The sequence below is a fragment of the Petaurus breviceps genome, unplaced genomic scaffold, assembly GCF_028583685.1.
Source record: "Petaurus breviceps papuanus isolate PSGF00001 unplaced genomic scaffold, PetGlider_PUasm1.0 175, whole genome shotgun sequence".
In the NCBI taxonomy this organism is placed as follows: domain Eukaryota; kingdom Metazoa; phylum Chordata; class Mammalia; order Diprotodontia; family Petauridae; genus Petaurus; species Petaurus breviceps.
Window position 1 is genome coordinate 31,319,972 of NW_027185764.1, and position 23,818 is coordinate 31,343,789.

The 23,818-nt window shown below is 40.0% G+C and overlaps 2 protein-coding genes across 3 annotated transcripts in view; both read left to right on the forward strand.

Annotated features, from left to right (window-relative positions):
• Positions 1-23,818, forward strand: part of CKMT2 (creatine kinase, mitochondrial 2) — a 511,259-nt gene that overhangs the window by 399,791 nt on the left and 87,650 nt on the right. The gene's annotated exons all lie outside the window — the stretch shown is intronic.
• The window catches only part of RASGRF2 (Ras protein specific guanine nucleotide releasing factor 2), a 323,013-nt gene that overhangs the window by 277,114 nt on the left and 22,081 nt on the right, over positions 1-23,818 (forward strand). The window contains exon 19 of the mRNA XM_069085026.1: positions 12,318-12,430. Coding sequence (XP_068941127.1) covers positions 12,318-12,430 — 113 coding nt within the window. The remainder of the gene's footprint in view (positions 1-12,317; positions 12,431-23,818) is intronic.

Here is a 23,818-nt window from a genome sequence, read left to right on the forward strand (position 1 = left end):
GATAGATAGATAGATAGATAGATAGATAGATAGATAGATAGATAGATAGATAGATAGATAGATACACAGCCTTTTCCTTGGGGAAAGGAATCAAATGCATCTTACCAACTCTGTCAACCATGAATCATGTGGGGACCTTTATTTATGGACCAAGTTTTGGTACTTTTCCTCAGGCCAGTATCAGAATGGGAGCAAAAAATCATTTAGGTAAAACTCGTGGGAGTCACTTGACCAAGGATGTCAGTAAAATAAAAGACAGTCTTAAAAGCAGAAATTGCTAAACTTTTGATTTTTTTCCCCCAGTCTTCCACCATACATTGTCCTCAAAGATCCCAGCCTGTGTTAATTAGCCACGCAGTGGGAAGCCAAAAATCGATGTCTGGAAAAAGTCTCCTTTTTATGAGAAATGATTTTTTAGTGGAATAAGTCTCTTTTGTTGTCTGAATATGAGAGCTTAGGAAATGCTGGTTTTGTAGGTTGAGGTGCAGTCTTCCAAAATGCTGATCTAGGCAGTCCTTCTGAACTAGAGGCCAATCATAAAAATGTGTATCTTTTTTCAGGGACTGGAAAATATTTTCAATATAGATTTTTTTCTACTCTCCCCCCATATTAGCAGAGTGGGAGTCACTGTTACCATTAGCTTCTTCACAGTTATTTTTATTCTAACATTTCCCACGTCCTACTCCCCATGCCTTCTCCTAATAGCCTCCCACTCCTCATATGCCTAGCTATCTCCCTTGCCTCTTTCAAATTAACCCCAAGCCCCACTTACCTAGTTTAAGTGGAATCACGATGCATATTACCTATGATTTGCCCCATCTAAAGTTGTCTTCATCTCCTAGTGAGTTTAGTTAAAGAAATAATTCTTTCAACAACTAGTTATCAAATGCTTGCTATGTACTAAATGCTTATAGATTATAAGATTTCTAAAAAAAGGTGTCTAGACAGTGGAAGTCACTTTACTGTCTTTTGCTATGTAAATTCCTTTTTGCTCATGGTGGTACAGACTTGTCATCCCCACTAGTGGGATGACTGAGGCTGGTGAATCATTTGAGCTCCAGAGTTCTGAGCTGCAGGACTACTAAAGGTGATCTGGTGCCCATACTTACTCTGTATGTACTCTGACACTTGTACGATACAATACGATACGATCGTGTGATATAATATGATAAACAATATAATTCATCAGAATGCTTAAAGAGGAGCTAACCAGGGTAGATTGGAAACTAAGCAAGTCAAAGCTTCCACAATGATCAGTAGTGGGATTCGATCTATGAGTGACTGTTGCTCTTGCAGCCTGGACAAGATAGGGAGACTCATTCTTAAAAAGAAAAAAAAAAGGGGGGAGAAGCTAATTTCTCCATCTTAGGCTCCCTTTTCTTATGATTGCTCAACACTTAGAATTCCTGAAAATTATAAAATAATCTTTGGCAACTTCTTCTAGTGTTTAAAACATTCAGATTTGACAAACATTTCAGAGCCTTCCAGGACAGATCTCCTACAGTTTTTCTGCTTTTTTTTTTTTTTTTTGCAACATGAACTATGTATTTAAGACATTTTTGTGGGCATGGTAGAACACACTGGAAAGTACAGGGTTGAATGTTGATACCATTTTTTAAAATGTCAGTAATTCTTATAGTGGAAATGGTTATATTCTAGTCATTAAAAGAAATAAGAATAAAGATTCAGCTTAGTGAAAAGAGCTTTGAAGTCCCAAGTCATATATGAATTACATGACCTTGGAAAGTCACATTGAAATTACGTAACTTTGGGAAGATGGCACAAAATGTTCCTCATACCTTGAATAAACTACCTCATCTGCTTTTCAGTAACCTTGTCTTCCTTTAAGGCTCAATTCAGGTACCATCTCCCCTGTGAGGCTTTCTTTAATCCTCCAACATATTCTCTTTCTCTTCAATTTTCCTTGTACTCTGCTTATGACTTAGGGTTAGCGATTCTTCATTACTCTCATTCTACCCTTATAGGAATCCTTTGGCGCCCAAACTAATTTCTTTACAAAAGAAACTACATAGAGCTATATGGAAGCTAGATTACAAAGCATACCTTACTCCCAAAATTCTCTGAGCTCTCAATAATCATTTTTAATCTAGAACAAAAGCTAAGCAAAAGAGGCAGATTGGTGTTCTCTATCTTCCAGGCTCTCAGTCCTGCTTTTATTATGGGTAACAATCACTATTGGCTTTGGTGCTATACTGGAGCCAGTGAAACACATTTCTGTCTCCCTTAAGAAGAGGTGGCCCCAGATTGCATTTAGTGGTGTCGAATCTCACTCATACTAAGCTACGATGAGAAAATTGTCATCATAATTCTCATTATTGTCAGATTTTTCCAACGACTTGCAAATTCACTAGGGCATAAGTAGAGAATTACTAAATATTTCCCTACTGTCTAAAAAAAAATGAGCCTTCAAAAAGGTTGAATTAATAAGGAGAAAATAGTTTAAATTTGAAAGGCAGCACGGTATAATGAATAGAGTGCTGGACTTGGAGTCATGAAGGTCTGAGTTTCCAAATACTGCCTCTGATATTTAATTTGCTGGATGACCCTGGACAAGTCACTTCATTTCTGAGGACCTTATTTTTTCAACTCTAAAATAAGGGCATTGGAGGGGCGGCCAAGTGGCTCAGCGAGTAAGAGCACTGGCTCCAGTGTCGGGATGACCTGGGGATCAAATCTGGGATCAGATACTTAGCACCACACCCAGAAATACCTGGCCGTGTAACCTTGAGCAAGTTACTTAACCCCAATTGCTTTAAAAAATAAATAAGTAAAATAAAATAAGGGCATCGGACTTTAAGATTTTTAATTTAAGATTCCTCCCTGCCAGTTCTTAATCCTTAATTCTAAGTACTAGACAAGTCTGGCTTGTTACTTCACTATTTTATGTTTTATCCTTATTAATCCCACTTAATTGGCTGGCTTGTTGATCCAGTTTAGAATCTCTAACATTCCAGTATTTGTCATACTTCACAGAGTTTTTATCTATTAGAAACAGATCAATTATGATTTTTAAAACATTATTTTGAGAAGGGCTCCATTGGCTTGACCACACTGCCAGAGGAGTCCATGGCACAAAAAAGGTGAAGAAGCCTCTATCTAGTCTAACCCTCTTATTTTACAGATGAAGTAACTGAGATCTAGAATGTTGAAATGATTTGCCTGAGTAAATGACAGATCTAGGACTGCAGCCCAGGTTTCTTGATTCTTAGTGCAAAGCCTTTCCTTCCCTCCTTCCTTCCTTCCTTCCTTCCTTCCTTCCTTCCTTCCTTCCTTCCTTCCTTCCTTCCTTCCTTCCTTCCTTCCTTCCATCCTTTCTTCTGTACTTCCTTCCTATTCAGGGTTAAGTGACTTGCCCAGTGTCACACAGCTCATTACCGTTTGAGGCCAAATTTGGACACAGGTCCTCCGGACTCTAGGCAATGCTCTATCCACTGTGCCACCTATCTGCCACAACATAAAGCTCTTTCAATCAATCAGCAAGTATTTAATAAATATCTACTAGATAACAAGCTCTGTGCTAGACATTGTGGTGGCAAACACAAAGATTGAACAAATCCAATCTGTGATTTTTATATTTATGGGTACTGACCCCCCTAAAGGAAATCAAAATCTCTCTTTACCTCTAGCGCATGGTCACCAGCACAAAATTAACTGTGCTGGTCTTTGGATGACAGATATATACATACATATACATACACACACATACATACATACACACACATCCAGTTGTTAGGCCTGGGCCAGATGTCTTTCCAAACTTGATAGGAATTGTTAGAACTTATAATTTATGGGTGTAGTCTTAGAGAACCCAGAGTCCCCTTCATTCCCGGATGAGCTTTCAGAGTAAAATTTTAATGGAGGGCTTTGTTAGGTTCCACCTTAAAACCCTCCTCATTACCCAGTTGAAAGCAATGTCTTCCTTCCTTATCAGGGTCTTTGTCGATATTGAATTCTGTTTTTCACTAAGTATGCATACATGTGTTATCTCTCCCATTAGATTTCAAGTTCTTGGAGGGTAAGTACTAGAGGGTAGTTTGTTTGGGACTTTTTTGTCTTTGTACCCTGAGCACATATCATAGAACCTTGCTTAACAAAAAAATTATTGAATTGAATTTCCATTTCTTTTGCATAGTTCAGTCCCATATTGTGCTGGTGTTGCTGCTGGTGGTGGTGGAGTGTTGTTATTGAGACCTGTCTACCTCTTCATGACCCCATTTGGAGTTTTCTTGGCAAAGATACTGGAGTGGTTTGCCATTTCCTGCTTCTGCTCATTTTACAGATGAGGAAACTGAGACAAACAGGGTTGGGTGACTTGCCCAGGGTCACACAGCTAGCAAGTATCTGAGGACAGATTTGAACTCAGGAAGATGAGTCTTCCTGCCTCCAGGTCCTGCACTGTATCCACTGCGTCACCTAGCTGCTCAATACCATATTACCACCATCTAAACAATATAACAGTAGCTCTCCAACTTAAATCCCTTCCTTCAGTTTTTCTGATCCTTTAGGCACATCAACCAATTAATCTCCTTAAATCACAGCTCTGACTCCTTTAATCAGAAAATTTCAATAGCTTCTGATCATTCATCTATTAAACAAGTGTAATCTATCCATTATTCAAGACCCTTGATGATCTGACTCCAAACTACCTGCCCAGAATCATCTTCCACAACTCCCTTACCCTTACCTATCCTGTGCTCTGACGAAACTGCTTTCCTGCCTCAACTAGAAACAACTCAAACTACTTTCCTAACATTCTCTGTGGATTCTTACCTATTTAGAAGCTTGGTGACACCCTTCCTGTTCCTGGCTCTTGCCTTTACTAATTGTTTGACCTTAGACTTAATCTCTCTGACTTTCATTTTCATTCCTGGTAAAATGGGAATGGTGATAACTACCCAACCTGCCTCACAGGTCATATGTGACAAAGACAATGTATATGAAAATATTTTTTAAGGTCTACAGTTAAGATCCAGTTCAAGAAACCTTCCCTGAGCCTCCCACCAGAAGTGACCTCTTCCTCCTTTGAACCCTTATAGGATGTGGAGTTTTCTTAAAGTATGGTACTGTTGACAGTTCTTATATCTCCCCATCCTGACCCAAAATCTCTGCTGACCTCCAGTCTCACATTGACAGCTGCCTTTTAGACATCTTCAAGAGGATGTCCAGTAGATACCTTAAACTCAGAGATCTTTATCTTTTCCTCAAAAAATTCTTCCTCATTTCTGCCTTCACTATTGCTATAGAGAGTGATACTGTTCTCTTAGTCCCTCAGGTTCACAACCTAGGAGTCATCTTCAACTCCTACTCCCTTCTCCCCCCATTCTAGCTTTTGCTAAGGCCTGTCATTTTCACTTCTACAGCGTCTCTCAGATACACCCCCTTCTCCTCTCTGACCCTGACCTAGTGCAGGCCCTCATCACCTCACGCTAGATTGTGGCAACGATTGACTATTGGGTCTGCCTGTCCCAGATCTCTTCTCACTCCAGTCTGCCCTCCATTCAGCCACATAGACTTCATTTCAGTGAACTGGCCTTCTGGCTGTTCCTCAAAGAAGATACTCCATCTCTTGGCACCATGTATTTTCTCTGGCTCTTCCCCAGGCTTGGAATCCTTATCCTCTTCCTCTATGCCTCTTTGACTTTCCTGGCTCCCTTAAGTCACAACTAAAATCCTATCTTTTACTGGAAGCCTTTCCCAGATCCTCTTAATTCCAGCCTTCCTTCTGTTAATTATTTTTTATTTATTCTGTATATAGTTTGATGTGTGTATGTTTGTATGTATGTATACACAGATGCGCGCGCATACACACACACACATTTCCTGTATATGTTTGCACATTGTCTCCTTCATTCGAACGTAAGCTCCTTGAGGGCAAGAACTATCTCTTTGCCTCTTCTTGCATCCCTAGTGCTTAGCACAGTGCCTGGTACATAGTAGGCAATGTTTATTGATTGACTATAATTATTTGATTATATATATCTAATCTCTGTAACCCTGAGTCCTAGAGAACAGAGACAGTGCTCTAAGCAGAGGATCCATATTTTTCCTGTTTTCTCTCTCCAGCGTTCAAACCTGGGCAGGCTTTTATTTCTAGGGATTTCTCCTTTCCCAGCCTTAAGGTGCCTCACCCATCTATCTCTTCATGACTTTGCAAAAAATAATAGCTGACATTTTAGTGATGATTTCCGCACATACCTCAGGCTTTCTGGAATCTAGCAAGGTGTGATTACTTGAGCTACTATGTAGCTTTACAAAGCAAACTTTAACAACTTCCTTTTCCTAGTCTAGCTCTGGAGGTTAGAGAACAAGCTTCCAAATCATTCCTGGTCTTGCAGCAAGGAAGACAGGAGCAGGGAGGATTAGGAAGCTTTTCAGCATTCATAGAACTTTATACAGCTGTCTCAGGAGCGCCACCTTGTGGAATTCTTAGCTGATGAACCTCACAAAAAGCTGGTCCTTGAATTTGACATTGGAATTCTAGACCATCAGGTGTGTGCCCTTTACAATCTCTATTTCTGACCATAGAACTAGTTCTCATGGGATGCAATTTCCTTCTTCAAGGTAGAGTGAAGGGTAGAGCTCACTTAAATGCTGAAAAGGTTGTAAATTCTGGATAAATACAAAATATTAGGCACATATATTATTAATATTCCAATTTTTACTGAGATAAGGCAACCCTCTTCCTGCCTGACAAAGTGAGGATTTTTTTAATTGTGTAGTTGCTATAGCATTTCAACGGAGCATGTTGAATATTTCTGCATTGTTCCCTCAGTATCCTAGGATATAATTTGTCCAGGCTTGGTGATCTGAGCTCATTAAAGTCAACTAGAGACTGCCTTACCATTGATTTCTTAGGGGTTTCTCCTTATTAATAACTGTTTTTCATCTACTCTTCTGATTCCAAAGTCCCATTCTCTCTGGAAGAAAAAGAAGAGGCAAAATAAGACTTGAATAGTTCATTAATATCATCCCATTCAGGGGGTCTTTTCCTTCTTGGATCCTATTTTGTCCCCAACATAACTTTGCCCCCAGTCTTCTTGTCCTCTCTATTTCAATCATCCATTCCTCTTGATCAGTTAGATTCAGGTTCAGAATAACAATTATCCTTTTCTCTCCTACTCCATTTAAAGTATGGAATTTTCCCCCATTTTTCTTTATTCTGAATTTAATAAACACCAAATAAAATTTCTCTCTACATTATAGAATATAGAGGATTGTACATGAAACCATGAATTTGTGTTATGTTGTGCTTATTTTCTTTTTAAATATTTAATAACTTCAACATATAATTTTCAAAGCTATTCTACTTATTGTAACTCTTTTTTAATATATAAGTTTATTTTTAGTTTTCAACATTTACTTCCATAAGATTTTGAGTTTTTAATTTTCTCCCCCACTCTCTCTTCTCCCCTTATCTATACAGTGTGCAATATGATATAGGCTCTACTTATACATTCATATTAAACATATTTTCACATTAGTTATGATGTAAAGAAGAATTAGAATGAATGGGAAGAACCACAAGAAAGAAGAAACAAAATAAAGCAAAACAAAAGGAGAGTAAATAGTATGCTTCCATCTGTGTTCATACTCCAAAGTTCTTTCTCTGAATGTGGATAACATTTTCCATCTAAGACAACTTTAGGATCCTTGCATTGCTAAAAAGAGCTAAGCCTATCAAGGTCAGTCATCACATAGTTTGGCTGTTACTGTGAACAACATTCTCCTGGTTCTGCTCATTTCACTCAGCATCAGTTCATATAAGTCTTCCCAGGTTTTTCTGACGTCTGGCTGCTCCTCATTTCTTATGGCACAATAGTAGTCTGTTACATTCATATACTACAGCTTGTTTAGCCATCCCCTAGTTGATGCACATCCCCCCAATTTCCAGTTCTTTGCCCCTTTACATTCATAGCTATGATTACTTTACTATGTCTTTCTCTCCGTTGTATTTTCCTCACGTTAATGCTTTTCTCTCTCCTTCGTCCCTTTCCCTCCTCACTAGAGTTTTGCTTTCGACCACTGCCTCCCTAAGTCTGTCCTCCCTTCTATCCACCCCCTCCCTTTTCTTCGCCCTTTCTTCCCCCCTTTCGCCTCCTACTTCCTATAGCGTAAATTAGAGTTCTATGCCGGACTGATTATGTTATTCCCTCTTTGAACCAAATTTGATGAGAGTAAGGTTCAAATAAAGCTCATCTCCCTCCTTTCTTTCCCTCTACTGTAATTGGTTTTTGTGCCTTTTCATATGAGGTAATTTATCCTTCTCCTTTCTTCTTCTCCCAGTACAGACCTTTTTCACCACTTAATTAGATTTTTTATCAACACATCGAAGTCAACTTATGCCCACGCCCTCTTTATCTGTAATTCTTTTGGGGCCTTCCTTCTGTTTTCTTCTCTGTCTCTGTCTGTCTCTGTCTCTCTCTTTCTCTGAGGGATCCTTCCCTATTCCTAAGTTTCCTTTTCCTTTCTTCCCTTCCAAATTGAAAAGGAAAAAGAAAAACAAAATTCTTGTAGCAAATACACGTGCAAACAAAACAAATTCTCACATTGACATGTCCAAAGAAGTATGTCTTATTACCTATTTTGAGTGTATCATCTCTCTGACAAGAGATAGATGGTATGCTTTATCATATATCTAAAATCTATTGGTCATTGCATTGAGCAGGATTCTTAAGTCTTTCAAAATTGTCTTTACAGTGTTGTAGATGTTATATGAATTGTTCTCTTGGTTCTACTCACTTCACCCTGCATCAGTTCATCCACTTCTTCCCAGGTTTCTCTAAAATCATTACTTTTGGCATTTTTTGCTAATATTAATACTGTAATACTGAGGGATGGAATTGTCCTTAAAGTTGACTGCCTACAAAGGCTATCCCTGTTTTTACAGAGTTTGAGAAGTTAGATAACTTAACTTCATCCTCACACAGCTAGTTTCAAAACAAGAATCTAAACCTAGGACTTGTAATCAAGATCAGAGAACCTACATTCAGATCCCACCATAACCTGTAGGTCCGTGGACAACATTTTTAACCCTTCTGGGCTTCATTTTCCTTGTCTGTAAAATAAGGGAGTTAAACTAGGTGACCTCTAATAAAGTTCATCCTGCCCCCAAATCCAGGATCCTATAATGACTTGAATAATAAATAAGCAGCCTGTGTTCTATACTGAGATCCACGAAATAATTAAAAGAAACAGAGGGAGGCAGGCCTTCAGTGTGTTGTGTCAGTGGCCTGAGAATTCACTGCTATATAGGTATCAGAATCATGGGAGATGAGATAGTAGTGCAGGGGCTGCTGTCACTGGTGGAGGAAGATCAGATTGGATGAAGTAAGCAAAGAGAAGTATATAAAATCTCTTGACTTAGTTTTAGTTTCTGTTCTGCCTCTTGTTGCAAAGAATGGAAAAAAGTGTAGATTAGGAATAGGAAAAATCTGGATTCTCTTCCTGGCTCTGGCACTTTAACTAGCTGTGAAACCTTAGGCAAGTTACTTAGACTCTCTGTCCTTCAGTTTCTTCAATGGCAAAAAGAGAAGGCTAACCTGCATCATTACACAATTATGTATTAATTATCTGATTATTAATTATTATCAATTAATTAACAGATATCACTAGGTAATTAATACATCAAATAATTATCAATGCAATTATAGAAAATATTACAGCATACCTGTGTCATTAAATCAAATGAAGGGAAAGGAAATAAGTCTGTATATAGTGCCTACTATGGGTCAGGCACTCTGCTAAACACTTTTTACAAATATCGTCTCTTTGGAGCCTCACAACAATCCTGTAAGGTAGGTGCTGTCATCATCCCCATTTTACAATTGAGGAAACTAAGGCAAACAGAGGTGAAGTGATATAGCTAGGGTCATACAACTAGTAAGTGTCAGAGACTGGATTCCAACTCATTTCTTCTTGATTCTAGGCATGGCATTCTATCGACTGTATAATGAAAACTGTCCAGTTAATAGAAATAGCAAGGATTCTTAGGAAAGTCAATGATAATTGCATCACAAATACAGGATGTCCCCAAAGTCCTCGTGCAGTTTTAGCCAATCAAAGCTTAAAATGACATGACAACTTTGGGGACACCTTGTATCTGATCCTTGTAATACAGTGTGCGCCATGTTAGCTATAATTCCTTAGCAATAACAGTTCTCAATGGGAATCTCATTATACTACAACTGCTGTTTTGAAAAGTCCTAATGAGTGATTTTTTAGGGTAACCTACCCCAACCCCATATAAATAAAAAAGCATTTTCCCCTTGAGGATGCTTTTCTTTGAAGTTTTCTCAGAGTATTTGATTGTACTTTACTTATGACTCCTCTCTTGGGTCTCAGGAATGTTTGTTGACTGATTAATTAGCTACAGGCAAAGTCACTATCCTGATGTCTTATACCTTCATTTCATGGCTTTTGTTATTGTTCAGTTGTTTCAGTTATGTCCAATTCTGTGACCCTATTTGGGGTTTTCTCAGCAGAGGTACTGGAGTGGTTTGCCATTTCCTTCTCCAGCTCTTTTGACAGATGAGGAAACTGAAGCAAATAGGGTAAAGTGACTTGCCCAGGGTCACACAGCAAGGAAGTGTCTGAGGCCAGATTTGAACTCAGAGAGATGAGTCTTCCTGACTCCAGGTTCAGGGCTCTCTCCACTATACCCTATCCCAATGCTAGCTGCCTTTTCATGGCTTATAACCAGATTAATTACATTATTAAATATATAACATAACTACTTGAAGACTTCAGTGTTAAATTAACACCAACTGGCTAACATTAAGGAATATGGTCCCCAATTACTGTGGGAGTCTCTGATAGAGAGGTAGAATATATAGGGTATATAGTGAGGAGGGAACATAACAGGAGAGAAAACCTGTTTTGGAGTCAGAAGACCTGGTTTGAGCCCTAGCTCTGACATTTGTGAACTGTATGACCAACACGGTGCTGCAGAAAGAATGCTGAACAACACTTGAACTGGATTCCATCCAGGTGACTTTAACCAAGTCACTTCCCTTTTTTCTAATTCCATCTTACCTGTAAAATAAGAGGGTTGGACTAAATGGCCTCTAAAATCCTGCCAGCTATAAGTCTAAAGTCTTATTATCCTATGACCTCTGAGCTCCATTTTCCTCATCCAGAAAATAGGAATAACACTTCCCTGCTCCCTCGGGTTAATATTATGGGGAAGGTGCATTGCACACTGTAAAATGTGACATGACTGTGAGGTGTTATTATTAGGACACCCTGAGTAAGCACTTCGGAGGTTAATCTTCTTTCAAACCATTCTACCTTGAAAAGAAAAACAGAATAGAGAAAATAGCAATACAAATGCTACACTTTCCTCCCCTTTAGTGCATAAAAGGAATAGAAACGAATGGCCGAGTCCCATTGGACAGTGCTGGCTTATTATGCCCGCTCTCAGTACTCATTGTGCCCTGTGCCTTCCGTACCCAAGGAAACAGATACTGAATTGTGAAATGGATTTGTAGAGTGTTTAAAACTCCTCATTATGTAACCCCCCAAAAACCAAGGTCAGACTGATATGTGAGCTCATGGTAATGACAGGAATTAATTGAATGATGAAAGACATTTATAGTGATGGAGAAATTGCAAAGTAGGTCAGTTTCTGCAAGGCCAAGAATACACTGAAATTTATTTTTTCCCTCTCAGTTATTTGGGCTTTTTCATCCATAAATATGTAGTTACATACACTAGAAAATCACTTTTATATCATTTTAAATAATAAATAGTTCGCCTTTAAGCTAAGAGGAGCATATAATCAAACATATTCAGGGAGGAAAAATCAAAACTGTCACAACTGTGTATCCTTTTCCTGTGAAAGGACAGTCAAATAGGGGTAGCCAACTAGACAATAGGATCCACAAATGTAGGAACTGTGTCTTATTCATCTTTGTGTTTCTCCCCCCACCCCTATGGTGTCTAGCTTAGTGCTTAGTACCAGAAGATACCTGTTAAGTGAATCCATGAATGCAGATTTGCCTTCATACCTTTTACTTTTATTCAGGAGCCTCTGACAGCTAAAATGTAGTAGGCACTTAATATTCGTTTAATTGAATTGGTTACTTCATCCATCATGTTCCCAATGGCAGAATCAAAGAAAATGCCACAACTGAGTTTACTGACCCTTCTGTCATGTGTACAGTATTTAAAACCATAACCTAGATAAACCAAGGCCCATTGGTTATGGAGGAATGTAACCTGGAAAATGGTGACACATGATTTGGGACTTAGCATTTCAAATCTTAAACTCTTAGACTCAACTTATTTTTGCTTTGTAGGATTTTGAACTCAACAATGAACTGAAGATGAATGTACTCAATTTGCTGGAGGAAGTCTTGAGAGACCCAGACCTTCTACCCCAAGAAAGGAAAGCCACGGCCAATATACTGAGGTAAAGGCATTGCAAGATGAGTCATTTTGTTTCATTGATTATTTGTTATGCTTCCTCATAAACCACATTATGCCAAAGTAGGTCTGTCCCCTCAAATGCCACAAACTCTAGGACCAGGAAAAAAGCTACCATTTATGTAGTACTTGAATATGTATGAAGCATTTTACATATATTATCTCATTTCAATTAGTACTAGTGGGATGAAGATGACCACAGCCCCAAATGACTCTGAAGACAAGAATTCACCACACAAGGCTGCAGTGGTACTTTCTCATTAAATACTGATACTGTCATATCAACTTCCCTTTCTTTGGGGGTTCCTGTTTTAATAATAATAGCTACCATTTATATAGTGCCTACTATGTTCTCAGCACTGTGTTAAATGCCTTTTACAAATATTATCTCATTTGATCCTTACAGCAATCCTGCAAGGTAAGTGCTGTTATTATCCCCATTTTATAGATAGAGAAACTGACTGAAATGATTTGAACTCAGTCTTCCTGGGGACAGCTAAGTGGTACAATGGATGGAGTGTCGGGCCTGAAGACAGGGAGGCTCATCTTCCTAAGTTCAAATCTGACCTCAGACACTTACTAGCTGTGTGACCTTGGACAAGTCATTTCACCCTGTTTACCTCGAGTTTCCTCATCTGTAAAATGAGCTGGAAAAAGAAATGGCAAACCATACTAGTATCTTTGCCAAGAAACCCCTAGATGAGGTTAGAAAGAGGCAGACATGACTGAAAAACAACTGAACCTCTTCTTGACTCAAGGTCCATTCTTCTATCCACTGCACCACTCGGCTGTCTCGGCAGTACACCAGCTTTCTTCCCAAGAATCTTTAAGAGTACAGTAAGCCTATAATGGCAGCACCATAAGCATCATTTACAGTGGACTTGGAAAGAGGTGATGAAGCTTGTAAGCTGGGGGAGTAGTTTTGCAAGTGTACAATGGGTTTGAAGCAGTCTAGTTTTTTGCTTCAAAATCTTTTAAACATGAATAAGCAGAGAGCGTATATAGACTTCATAAAGCGTGTGCCCTGACCAGAGATGCTACTCTGTGGTTAGTATGTCAGCGTTTTTATTTGCTGTTATTGCACTATTTCAGAGTCCTGGGGAGTGTGGGAGACAAGTTCAGTGTGAACTGAAGTGATTCTTGATGATGTATGACAGGGAATTACAAGGTCACCAGAAAATCTCTCAGCAGAATCACAGGACAGCCTGATGATGTTCATGCTGTAACAAGGTCCCTGAGCTAGCTCCAGCAGGCAGTACCAGTGGTGGGGAGGCTAACAGGTCAAGCTCAGAGTCCCTGAAGAATTCACACTCTTTTCTATGACCCTTTACTTAGAACAGCCCTCTGACCCATAGAAACCAGCTGGAAATGAAAGGAGGCCTTTTACCTCTGGGTTACGTTGGCCAGGCGTGGTGGGGCTAAGCTGACAGATCAGATATGCAGCCTGGAAGGCAGCAGCAGCTTAGAGACTTGTTGGAGTAATCATGACTGACCTCTCCTGACTTCCTCTAGGCTTGGCTCCAAGAAAACTTTGTAGTGCTGACCCTTACTCTGAGGAACCTAATTTCTTTTCCATACCTCTGACTCCCTTAAGCTGTAAATCGCTGCCCCCTAACGTGTCACTGCCTTGTACCTTTATTAAGCCTTGCTACTTCTTCCCTTGCTCAACACCAGCTCTGCCCCTTATTTTCCAATAGCAACTCAGTCTGCCTATCAGTTTGCCTTTAATTGCTTATTTGACAACCAGTCAGTCATCAAACATTTACAAAGCTCCTACTGAGTGCTAGGCACTGGTTAGTCCATAGTTAGACCTCATAGACATTCTGCAGGGGTCCAGAGAACACCTTTGCTTTCATTCAAATCCCTCTAAGATGTGAAAAAATTAACATCAGCAAAAAGCCCCTATTAATCCATTGTTTTCAGGACATAATTCCAGAATTTAAGAAATGAAGTCCTCATTTGTTGAAAGATTATATTTGTGAAGGAGTGATTCCCCCTTAGGATGCCAGTATGATGGTAAAAGTAGAAAAGTGGTGTGGGACGTGGATGGTCAGATGGAAAGAGTGCTGGGTTTGGAATCAGAAGATCTGGGTTCAAATCCCAACTCTGCCTTTTAATACCTATAAGATCATTTTATCCCTTCTTGTTCTCAGTTTCCTCATTTGGTGGAAATGATCCCTTATTTTAAGTGTAAAAATAGGTTTAATAATTAATAGGTAGTTAGGATAACCAATGTATTTAGGAGATTTGGGATTAGCTCTCCTCTCTGGGGACCTGGGGAAGTGGGAAGAATGAATAACCTGCTGAGAAGGGTTTGATCTCTACTCTGCTCATAAGCCTTGAGCTGATGGTGTCTCTCAGCTAGGAAACAGTCATTTAAGACATGACTTCAAAGGGGATTCAGACTCTGTGAATCAGGAAGAATGCATCTACTCCTGGCCACTGGAAGGAGCTGATGTGATACAGACAGGTTGCTTGGAAGGAGTGCATCGGTCAAGACCACGTGGACCTGTTGAAAATAAGCCCAGATGCTAGCTTAGAATCATCAATAAAGTTCTGAAGGGTAGAATCAGACTTAATGATCAGGTAATTGATATGCTTCAGGTAAATGTACAGGGTCAAGAATTCCAAGGATACCAAACTACAAGATGTCCAAGGCAACAGTAAAGGATGCTGCTACAAAATCTGGGCCAGGGCAGGCTTCTTCCTTTATCCAAAGCAGGAATAGGTGGGGCCAGATGCACTCACTCATCCTGAGTGAGTGGGCCAGGGCCCACAGCAAGGCTGAGAGGAGCCAATGCTCTGGTTGAGCAAAAATACAGCAAAGCTCAACAAATATGGCCTGGGGGAGAGACTATTCAGAATTAAATTCTGTAGACTCTGAAATAGAATCATAGCTCTAGAGCTGAAAGGGATGTCAATGGTAAGGCCACCTAGTCCAGCTACCCGGTTTAGAAATGGGGAAACTGAGGCAGGGAGATTGAGTGATTTGTCTAAGATCACAGAGGAAGAGAATGCTTACTAGCTGAATGACCCTGGGCAAGTCGCTTAACCCTATTTGTCTCAGTTTTCTCACCTGTAAAATGAGCAAAGAGAATGGCAAAACACTCCAGTATCTTTACTAAAAAAAACCCCAATCCCCAAAGAGGGTCACAAAGAGTTGGACAGGACTGAAATGACTCAATGACGTCTGTAAGCCCAGTCAACTTGTGATGAGACTTTAGTGGTTAGAAGATCAGAGTTCTGAGAATTGAATAGCTCAGTACTTTTTGTGTAGGACCAGGGATAGAGAACTGTAGAAAACTTGCTCTGGGATCACAGCACCCTGTGGACTATCATGCAATCAGACCCATAGCAGATGAGTCCCAGAGGGACCAGAGTCAGCCAGAGGACACATCAGCTAAAAATATATATTGAAAAATATAATCAAACCGCAAAGCAAATAAAGCAAAAGACAATAAAGGCAGCCTTCGTGTACTCTTGGGGTACAATCCAATCTCCCATGTGTAACTTTGTGCCAGTGAGGAAAGAACACATACAGAGAGCACTTGACTTGAGCCACATGTATGGTGGGGCTCTGCTAAGGGGAGATATGTGGCTAGGTCACATGCAAAGCCAGGGAAATCCTGATCTCCTTTGGTGCAAGGCTGCCGATGCCCTTTGGTGATGCTGTCATCTCATGATCATCCCTTGGTAATGTTAGACCCATCTTCTCCAGGGTCTTTGCTAGGTACCTTATATACTTTCTGCTGCCATCTACTGGGCTTCAACTCTTTAGACTCGTCCACTAGTTTCTATTTCCTTGGACTTAAAAGGATCGAGGTGAGAGGGTAGGTTGAGTCATTCAGTCTGTAAGCAACTATGCTTAGCTAGGCACAGCACTTACTTACATTTTCTTTTTTTCCCAATCTTTTTATTTAATTCTAATATTTCTTATTGTCTTGTGAAATCACTGAATTCTGTTATTCTCTATTCTATTTTTCATGAAGCCCCTCTCCTGGGGTAAGGTTGTCTACCTTCTGTTCTAAGCTATTAACTCTTCCAGGTTTTTTCCTCCTCAGGAGCTCTGGTTTTACTTATCACTTGCCTCACTTTTTCTAGTTTCTAATTTTGGAGTCTTTCTGGCCAAATCTTCTTTTCTTTTCTTTTATTATTATTATTTTTAAAGCAATTGGGGTTAAGTAACTTGCTCAAGGTTACACGGCCAGTTATTTCTGGGTGTGGTGCTAAGTATCAGAGCCCGGACTCGATCCCAGGTTATCCTGACTCTGGGGCCCATGCTCTTACTCACTGCGCCACCTGGCCGCCCCCAAATCTTCTTTTCTTAAGGCCCCATTTGTACTTGTGGAGTTATTTTCTTCTTTCCACTTGACTTCATGGGCTTCTCTTTACCCGTAGCATTTCTTTGTTGTTTTGGGTATTTTATTCTGTTTACTATCTCCACTTTTTACTAACCTCACTTTCTAAATTGGGCTTTTGTGCTAGAGTCAGATCAGATCTTCTCCCTTCTGAACTCATGGCTGTGGTTGCCTCTGCTACTCTGGACAGTCTGCATCTGGTGGCTAAGATTGTCCTCTGTCCTAAGACTGTCCATCCCTGTCTTCTGGGACCATCTCCTAGTGACTTAATATGGGTTTTGGAGTAATATAGATTTTTGATATTTATGATATCATCATCATCACCATCTGAGGAAAGTGTTCTATGAAATTCTAGACCTGTTCTGAGGAACAGAAGTCTATTCTATCTGTGTACAAGTTATCTATTAACAATACAAACCGTGATCTGACCTTTGTGTTGTATTTATCTTGCATATAAGCGGGACACCAGCTGAAGATCCATCTAAATTGCATTTTAAGAATTAAGATTAGGGGTGGCTAGGTGGTACAGTGAATAGAGCACTGGCCCTGGAGTCAGGAGGACCTGAGTTCAAATCCGACCTCGGACACTTAACACAAAACTAGCTATGTGACTTTGGGCAAGTCACTTAACCACAATTGCCCTGCTCTCCCCCCTCCAAAAAGCAAAAAAAAAATAGAATTAAGATTATTTCCATCACTTTTATGTTAACCTTTAAAAAAGTACCACATCTCCATCTTAACCATCTAATGCATTATTGAGTCAGGGGATGGTGCAGTTAAAGGAGGGCTGCATATAAAAACAGGGAGAGTTCAGGCCAGTTTAAGCCCAGATGGACAACTATAGAAGAGCATGCAGTTGTGGAGGGGTGGGTTGCTTCAACTGATGTTTATATTCTACTGTGTTGTCCCTGGCAAAAATATTGTGTATTGGGCTCTGCTGAGGGCTGCCTGAAGTCTTGGGCATTTTGACAACCAAAAGGCTGGGAAGTGATTCCTCCATGTCACATTGTCAACAACAGTTCTTTCCTTGATACTTATATTTATAATATATGATATTTACATATTTATAAATTATATTTTAATATATAAATATGTTTATTTTCCTTGATACTTCTCCCTACATGTGGAAGTGCCTGGGGCCTTGACAACAAGGAAATGTTTATTTCCTATCTTCCCATCTAGATCAGAAGTTCTTAACCTGGAAACTGTGAAGTTCTAAAAAAAATTTTGATTCCTCTATTTCAAATATAACTGGTCTCCTTGGTAATCCTGTGTGTAATCTTATATGTTTAAAAACATTATTCTGAGGAGTCCATAGGCTTTACTAGAATGCCGAAGGGGTCCATGACTCAAAAAAGTTAAGAACTCCTTGGCTAGTGTATCAGATGAGTTTCAAATGTAATGCAGGCAGAGTGTCCACTTGCTTGATTCAGGGGAACTAATAATCATACCTAGTATCCATGTTGTGAGATATCACTCATAGTATAATGTCAGAAGTCTAGGCCTCGGTTTCCTTTTGGAAGCCTGAGACCCAGGATTGCTACAAAGGAGATGTCATACATACATGTAAGTATACTTGGATCTTTCTCAGGGGCTTTGAAAAATTTCCACATAAAGTTGAATGGCAGAGCAAGATTTTATATTACCAATGAACATATAAATAGATGTCATCAGTGGAAATACTTATCCAAAATTATAATATACGAGGAGGATTTATTATTAAGTATTTTGTATGCTTAAAGACAAAGTAGATTTTTGCCCTTCATTTCAATTTGGCATTTCTTAAATGCCTGCTGTGTGAGGCACATTGTGCCAAGCCAGGGATAAAGGCAGCCAAGAGCGGCCAGGTGGTGTCTGGCTAGCGCTGGTGCTCAGGCTGACAAGGTCTTGAGTCTGGGAGAACAGGTGGAGTGCACGGCAAAGCAGAGGCAGCCCCTAGAATGGGCTCAGAGCCTGAGGCTGTGTATCCTGATGTCTGATGCCTGCTGAGTGTAAACCATGTGTCACAATAGGTTTTGGTCATTGCCAGGAGATGATTATAGATAGGTAAGCCTTTTCCTTAACTAGGTAAAGTGTAGAGCCTCACTCTTCAGAAGGAAAAAGGAGCCTCCTGGCTTCTCTAGTTTGTTTTAAGTCTCCTCTCAGATCCCATCCTCTTCTAGAAGCCCTTTCTGTAATCCTTCCTCAGCCCCACTCCTTCACAATTAACGGCTTCCCTCTGAGATTTTGTTCTTACCCAGTCCTTCCGTTGTGTCTGACTCTTTGTGACCCCGGGGACCATAGCACACCAGGCCCTTCTATCCTCCACTGTCTCTCAAGGTCTGTCCAAGCTCATGTTCGTTGTTTCCATGATGCAGTCAGTCCATCTCGTCCTCTGCCATCTGCTCCTTTTGCCATCAATGTTTCTCAACATTGGGATCTTTTCCAGTGAGTCCCGTCTTCTCATTATGTGGCCAAAGTATTTTAGCTTCAGCTTCAGTACTTCACTTTCCAGTGAATATCCTGAATTAATTTAAGTATTGACTAATTTGATCTCCTGTCCAGTGGACTCCTCAAAGTCTCACAGTCTTATCATGGTGGAGAGACTTGACTAGCTCAATGAAACTATGGGCAATGCTGTGTAGGGTTGCTCAAGATGGACATGTCAGAGAGTTCTGACAAAAGGAGATCGACTGGAGAAGGAAATGGCAGACCCTCTGGGATGACCTTTCATCTACCCTGTACATATCGTGTATGCATATTGTCTCCCGAATTAGAAGGTAAACTCCTTGAGGGAAGAGACCTCATGTTTGCCCTTCTTTTCATTCCCAGTGCTTAGCAAATGACTGTTACTTAGCAAATACTTAATGAAATCTTGTTTCCTTGACCTGAACAAGTTGTCTGGCAAAGAAATAAGATTTATGAATTTAAACAAATTGAATTCAAAGTATCTCCCATATATTAGTTAAATTCAGCTCTGAAAGAAAATAGGATGGAATGCTAATAATTGAAGAAGACATCGAACATCACAAGGTACTAAGACAAAAACTATTACTTATTAATGATAATGCAGCTAAAACATTTTTCTAGTGAATTTTTCCATGTTCAAGGTTGATTAGTCTATTGTCAAGTTCTGAAAATCAAAAGAATGTCAGGATCCATATAACAATACAGTGAAAGATAACTTAATCATGGCAGTCTTGCCCCAACTTGCATAATGATCATTAATTCTCTAATGCAAATCACACTAGTTTTTCAGCAACTGTGAATCCATGTTTGGGCAAGATCAGTGGACGAGAGAGTGAATAGAGATCCCTTTGCAAGACCTTTGCATTTCTAAAAATACCAGAAGGAGTGTTTGATATTAATCTCTACATCTTTCAGTCTATCTGAGAGATCTTACTTAGTCTTATAAAAATCACAGAAAACAGACTGACATTTTACAGATACATCTACTGTAGATTAAGATTCAGTAAGAGGATTGCTGCAAAATTTTGCAAGGTCCAGTGTGGAATCACCAAGACCACTTGAGGTGGCTAGATGATTCAGTAGAAAGAGCATTGAAGTCTGGAAGTCCAGAGTCCAAATCCAGCTTCAGACACATATTAGCTGTGTGACCCTGGCTAAGTCACTTAACCTCTGCCTCAATTTCCTTACATGTAAAATGTGGATAGCAATGGTACCTCCCGGGGTGTCATGAAGATAAAATGAGATATTTGTAAGAAATTTATATGAAAAATAAATATAATTTATATAAAAAATATATAGCACCTCAAAGTGCCATATAAGTGGTAGCTATTAGTTTGAATGTTCAAATGATTATTTAAATTCAAATATAGTTCAATGATATTCAAAATGTTATTTTGTTTATTCAAATGATTAATAAAGTTATAGGACAGTAACAGATTTGAAATCTATTGGGATAAGAGAATACTGGGGAACTACACGCAATGGAAATTTAAATTCTTGACCAACCTAATGTAAAAAGAACATCACCACAGAATTATAGTAAAGCTTAGACCTAGAAATCTCATAGCCTAACTTCTTCATTTTATGGATGCAGAAACTGAGGCAGAGAAGTTATGATTTACCCAAGCTTAGGTAGTTAATCAGAACAGAATAAGGATTTGAACTCAGCTCCTTCCACTATACCTTGCTGCTTCCATCTCTAGTGAATGGTTCTGGAGTAAGATCCAATTTCCATAAGTCTTCTTTGACACTTTTATTGTGTTAAATAAGGTTAAATAAGGGCTACATTAAATTAGATACTGTTAGCTTGAATGCTTACATGGGCCCTGGGACTCTTTTGCCCACATCATTGGAGACCTAGACATGAGATATATTCTGATATTCTCAGAGGAAATACAGGTAGGGACAAAATGATTCAGATTCTGAGGGTCTTAGGAAAATTCCTGATTCCAGGCCCAGTGCTCTATCTGTTTCTCCACCTACTTGTCCCTTGATTTCTATACAGGAAACATAGCAATATTGTACAGATGGGAGAGCAAGCATATAGGTCATTGATATTTTTCCTGGTCACCTTTTTGGGTATTAATAAGTGTCCAGGATTTCTCCTATACCTTGTGAATTTTGTCCTCCTTCAGATACTTAGTATATTGATCATCTAATAAATTATGTCCCCTCCAGCACAGATCTGTGGACATACTCAGTCTTGTCTGTTCAGGTGGCTAAAGTGAGGGACACCTGTTGGATGGCCTGTGTGTTCCACTGGTATCCTGTCCATATCAAACAAAATCAAGTTAGAACCCCAACACAATAGGTGGATCCCTTAAGCAAATTTATGGGAATGTTGAGGTTTAGAGGTACTGGGACCCCTAAATAGTGACACACGGGTCCTGCCTGGAATGAATTCAACCCAACCCTTCTTTCAGCTAAAGACAAGGTTTATTAGAACACTGCTCTGGGTGGGAGAGATTTTAAGAATCTGCCATATTGGTGACACTTGGATTAAGAAGCAGGCCAGATTGAATCTGAACATTGGCCAGACTGTTAAGGAATCTGATCACTTTAGTGGAGGCAAGATGGATCTTTTATACAGAAGATGATGGGAAAGGAGAAGGAGACTAGATGAAATTAAGGAGTGGTGGTCTAGGGTGGGGCCAGGTGCAGACAATGAAGGGGTAATTAATTAACTAGGAAGGGCCAAACGACAGGGACCTGGGCCTTGTGGGAATGTCCAGGGCTTTTCCTTTTTGGGGTCCAGATCCCAAAGACACAGTCTTTTTCTTTTAGGGGTTCATATCCCATCCCCATCAGGAGGAGATGAAGTGGAGTTGCACAGGTTTGGCAGGCAAAGATGGTCTGCATGTTTGCCAGGTTGGATAGGAGGATATCCCCACAAATGAGAAGATCCCAGATGCTTGGGATTGTTTGTGTACTGAGTTTGTTTCCGGCGCTGTACTAGATGCTGGGGATTCACAAAAGTAAAAATCTTTGCCTTTAAGGAGCTTACATTCTACTGGGGGTGGAGGGGTCAGGAATGCAACTATATGTACCCAGGTAAGTAAATACAAACTATCTACACAGTAAATTTGTGGGGTAGGAGACCACTGGCAACTGGGGAAATCAATAAAAGCCTGTTATTTAAGGTAGCTCCTGAGCTACAGATTCCAGGAGGTAGAAGTTAAGGAAGAACATTCCAGGCAGGAGGGGATCTCCTGAGCCAAGAAGCTGAGCTGGAGGTTGGAGAGGAAACATCACGTATGGGCAGCAGCCAGTTCGGCTAGAACACTGAGTGCATGAGGGGGAATACTGTGTAATCAGCCTGGAAAAAGAGGTTGAAGCCAGATTGTGGGATGGGCTTTAAATGCCAAGCAGAGAAGTTTGTTTTGTATCCTAGAGGCTTAATGCAGGCACCGAAGCTTCTCCAATAAGTGCCACCGGCGGACCTATGATGCCATGATAGTGGTTTGGCAGCTGTATGGAAAATACATCGAAGTAGAAAGAGGCTAGAGATAAACACAGTAGTTAGGAGGCTGCCACAGTTAATCCAGGTGAGAGGCCATAAGGGCCCAAGCTAGGTGTTGTCCTTGTGAGTGGAGAGGAAGGGACAGGTGCAAGAGCTTTTGTGGAACTGGAGTCAACAAGAATTAGCAACTGATTGGTATGTTGGTGGTGATTAGTAGTGAAGAGTCAAGGATGATCGACTTTGAGGGTACAAACGTAGTTGACTATTTTGGACAGACATGTTGAATTTGAGATGCACAGAACATATCAAAGTGGGGTCTCCCAGAAGGACATCAGAGATAAAGGATTGGGACTCAGGAGACAGATAAAGGATGGATGTGTGGATTTGGGAGTCATCTGTGGAGAACTAATCATTGTTGAACTTGTGGCAGCTGATAAGGTTACCAAGAGTATATAGAGAGAAGAGAAAAGGGTCCCAGATACCTGAAGCATACCCACATATAGCGGGCAAGGCACATGTGATAATCCTGCAGACTCCTGAGTAGGATCAGCCATATCTGTGGGAAGAGAACAGAAGAAAAAGCATTATCATAAAAACCAAGAAGGGAGACAGTATCCTGGAGAAGTGGTTTACAAACAGTGTGAGCAATTGAAAAGAGGTCAAGAAGAATGAGGCCTGAGAAAAAGCCTTTGGATTTAACAATACGTTATTGGTGCCTTTGGAGAGTGCCATTTCAGACAAATAGTGGGGTAGGAAGCCAGAATGAAGAGCCCTCAGAAATGGGTGGAAAGAGAGGAAATGGAGACTAAAGAATAAGGTTATGAGAGGAGGGAGAGAGAGGACCATGATTGGAGGGAACTTGAGGGCCATCCGGGTACATTTGTTCATAATATTGTGTACCCGTGTTATGTGAAAGGCTGTTTTGTCTTCCTTCTAAAAGGCGGCTCTTTGCCAGTGTAAGGGCACCTTAATTCATCAATTTTACTCATGTTTACTTTAGAAGATCTTGTTTTCTCATTCTCTGATTCAGAACTGTTCTTTGACAGCCTTGCAGGAGGATTACCTGGTCTTTAAGTAGTTGTGTTTGAAGGCCATCCAGGAATTTCCC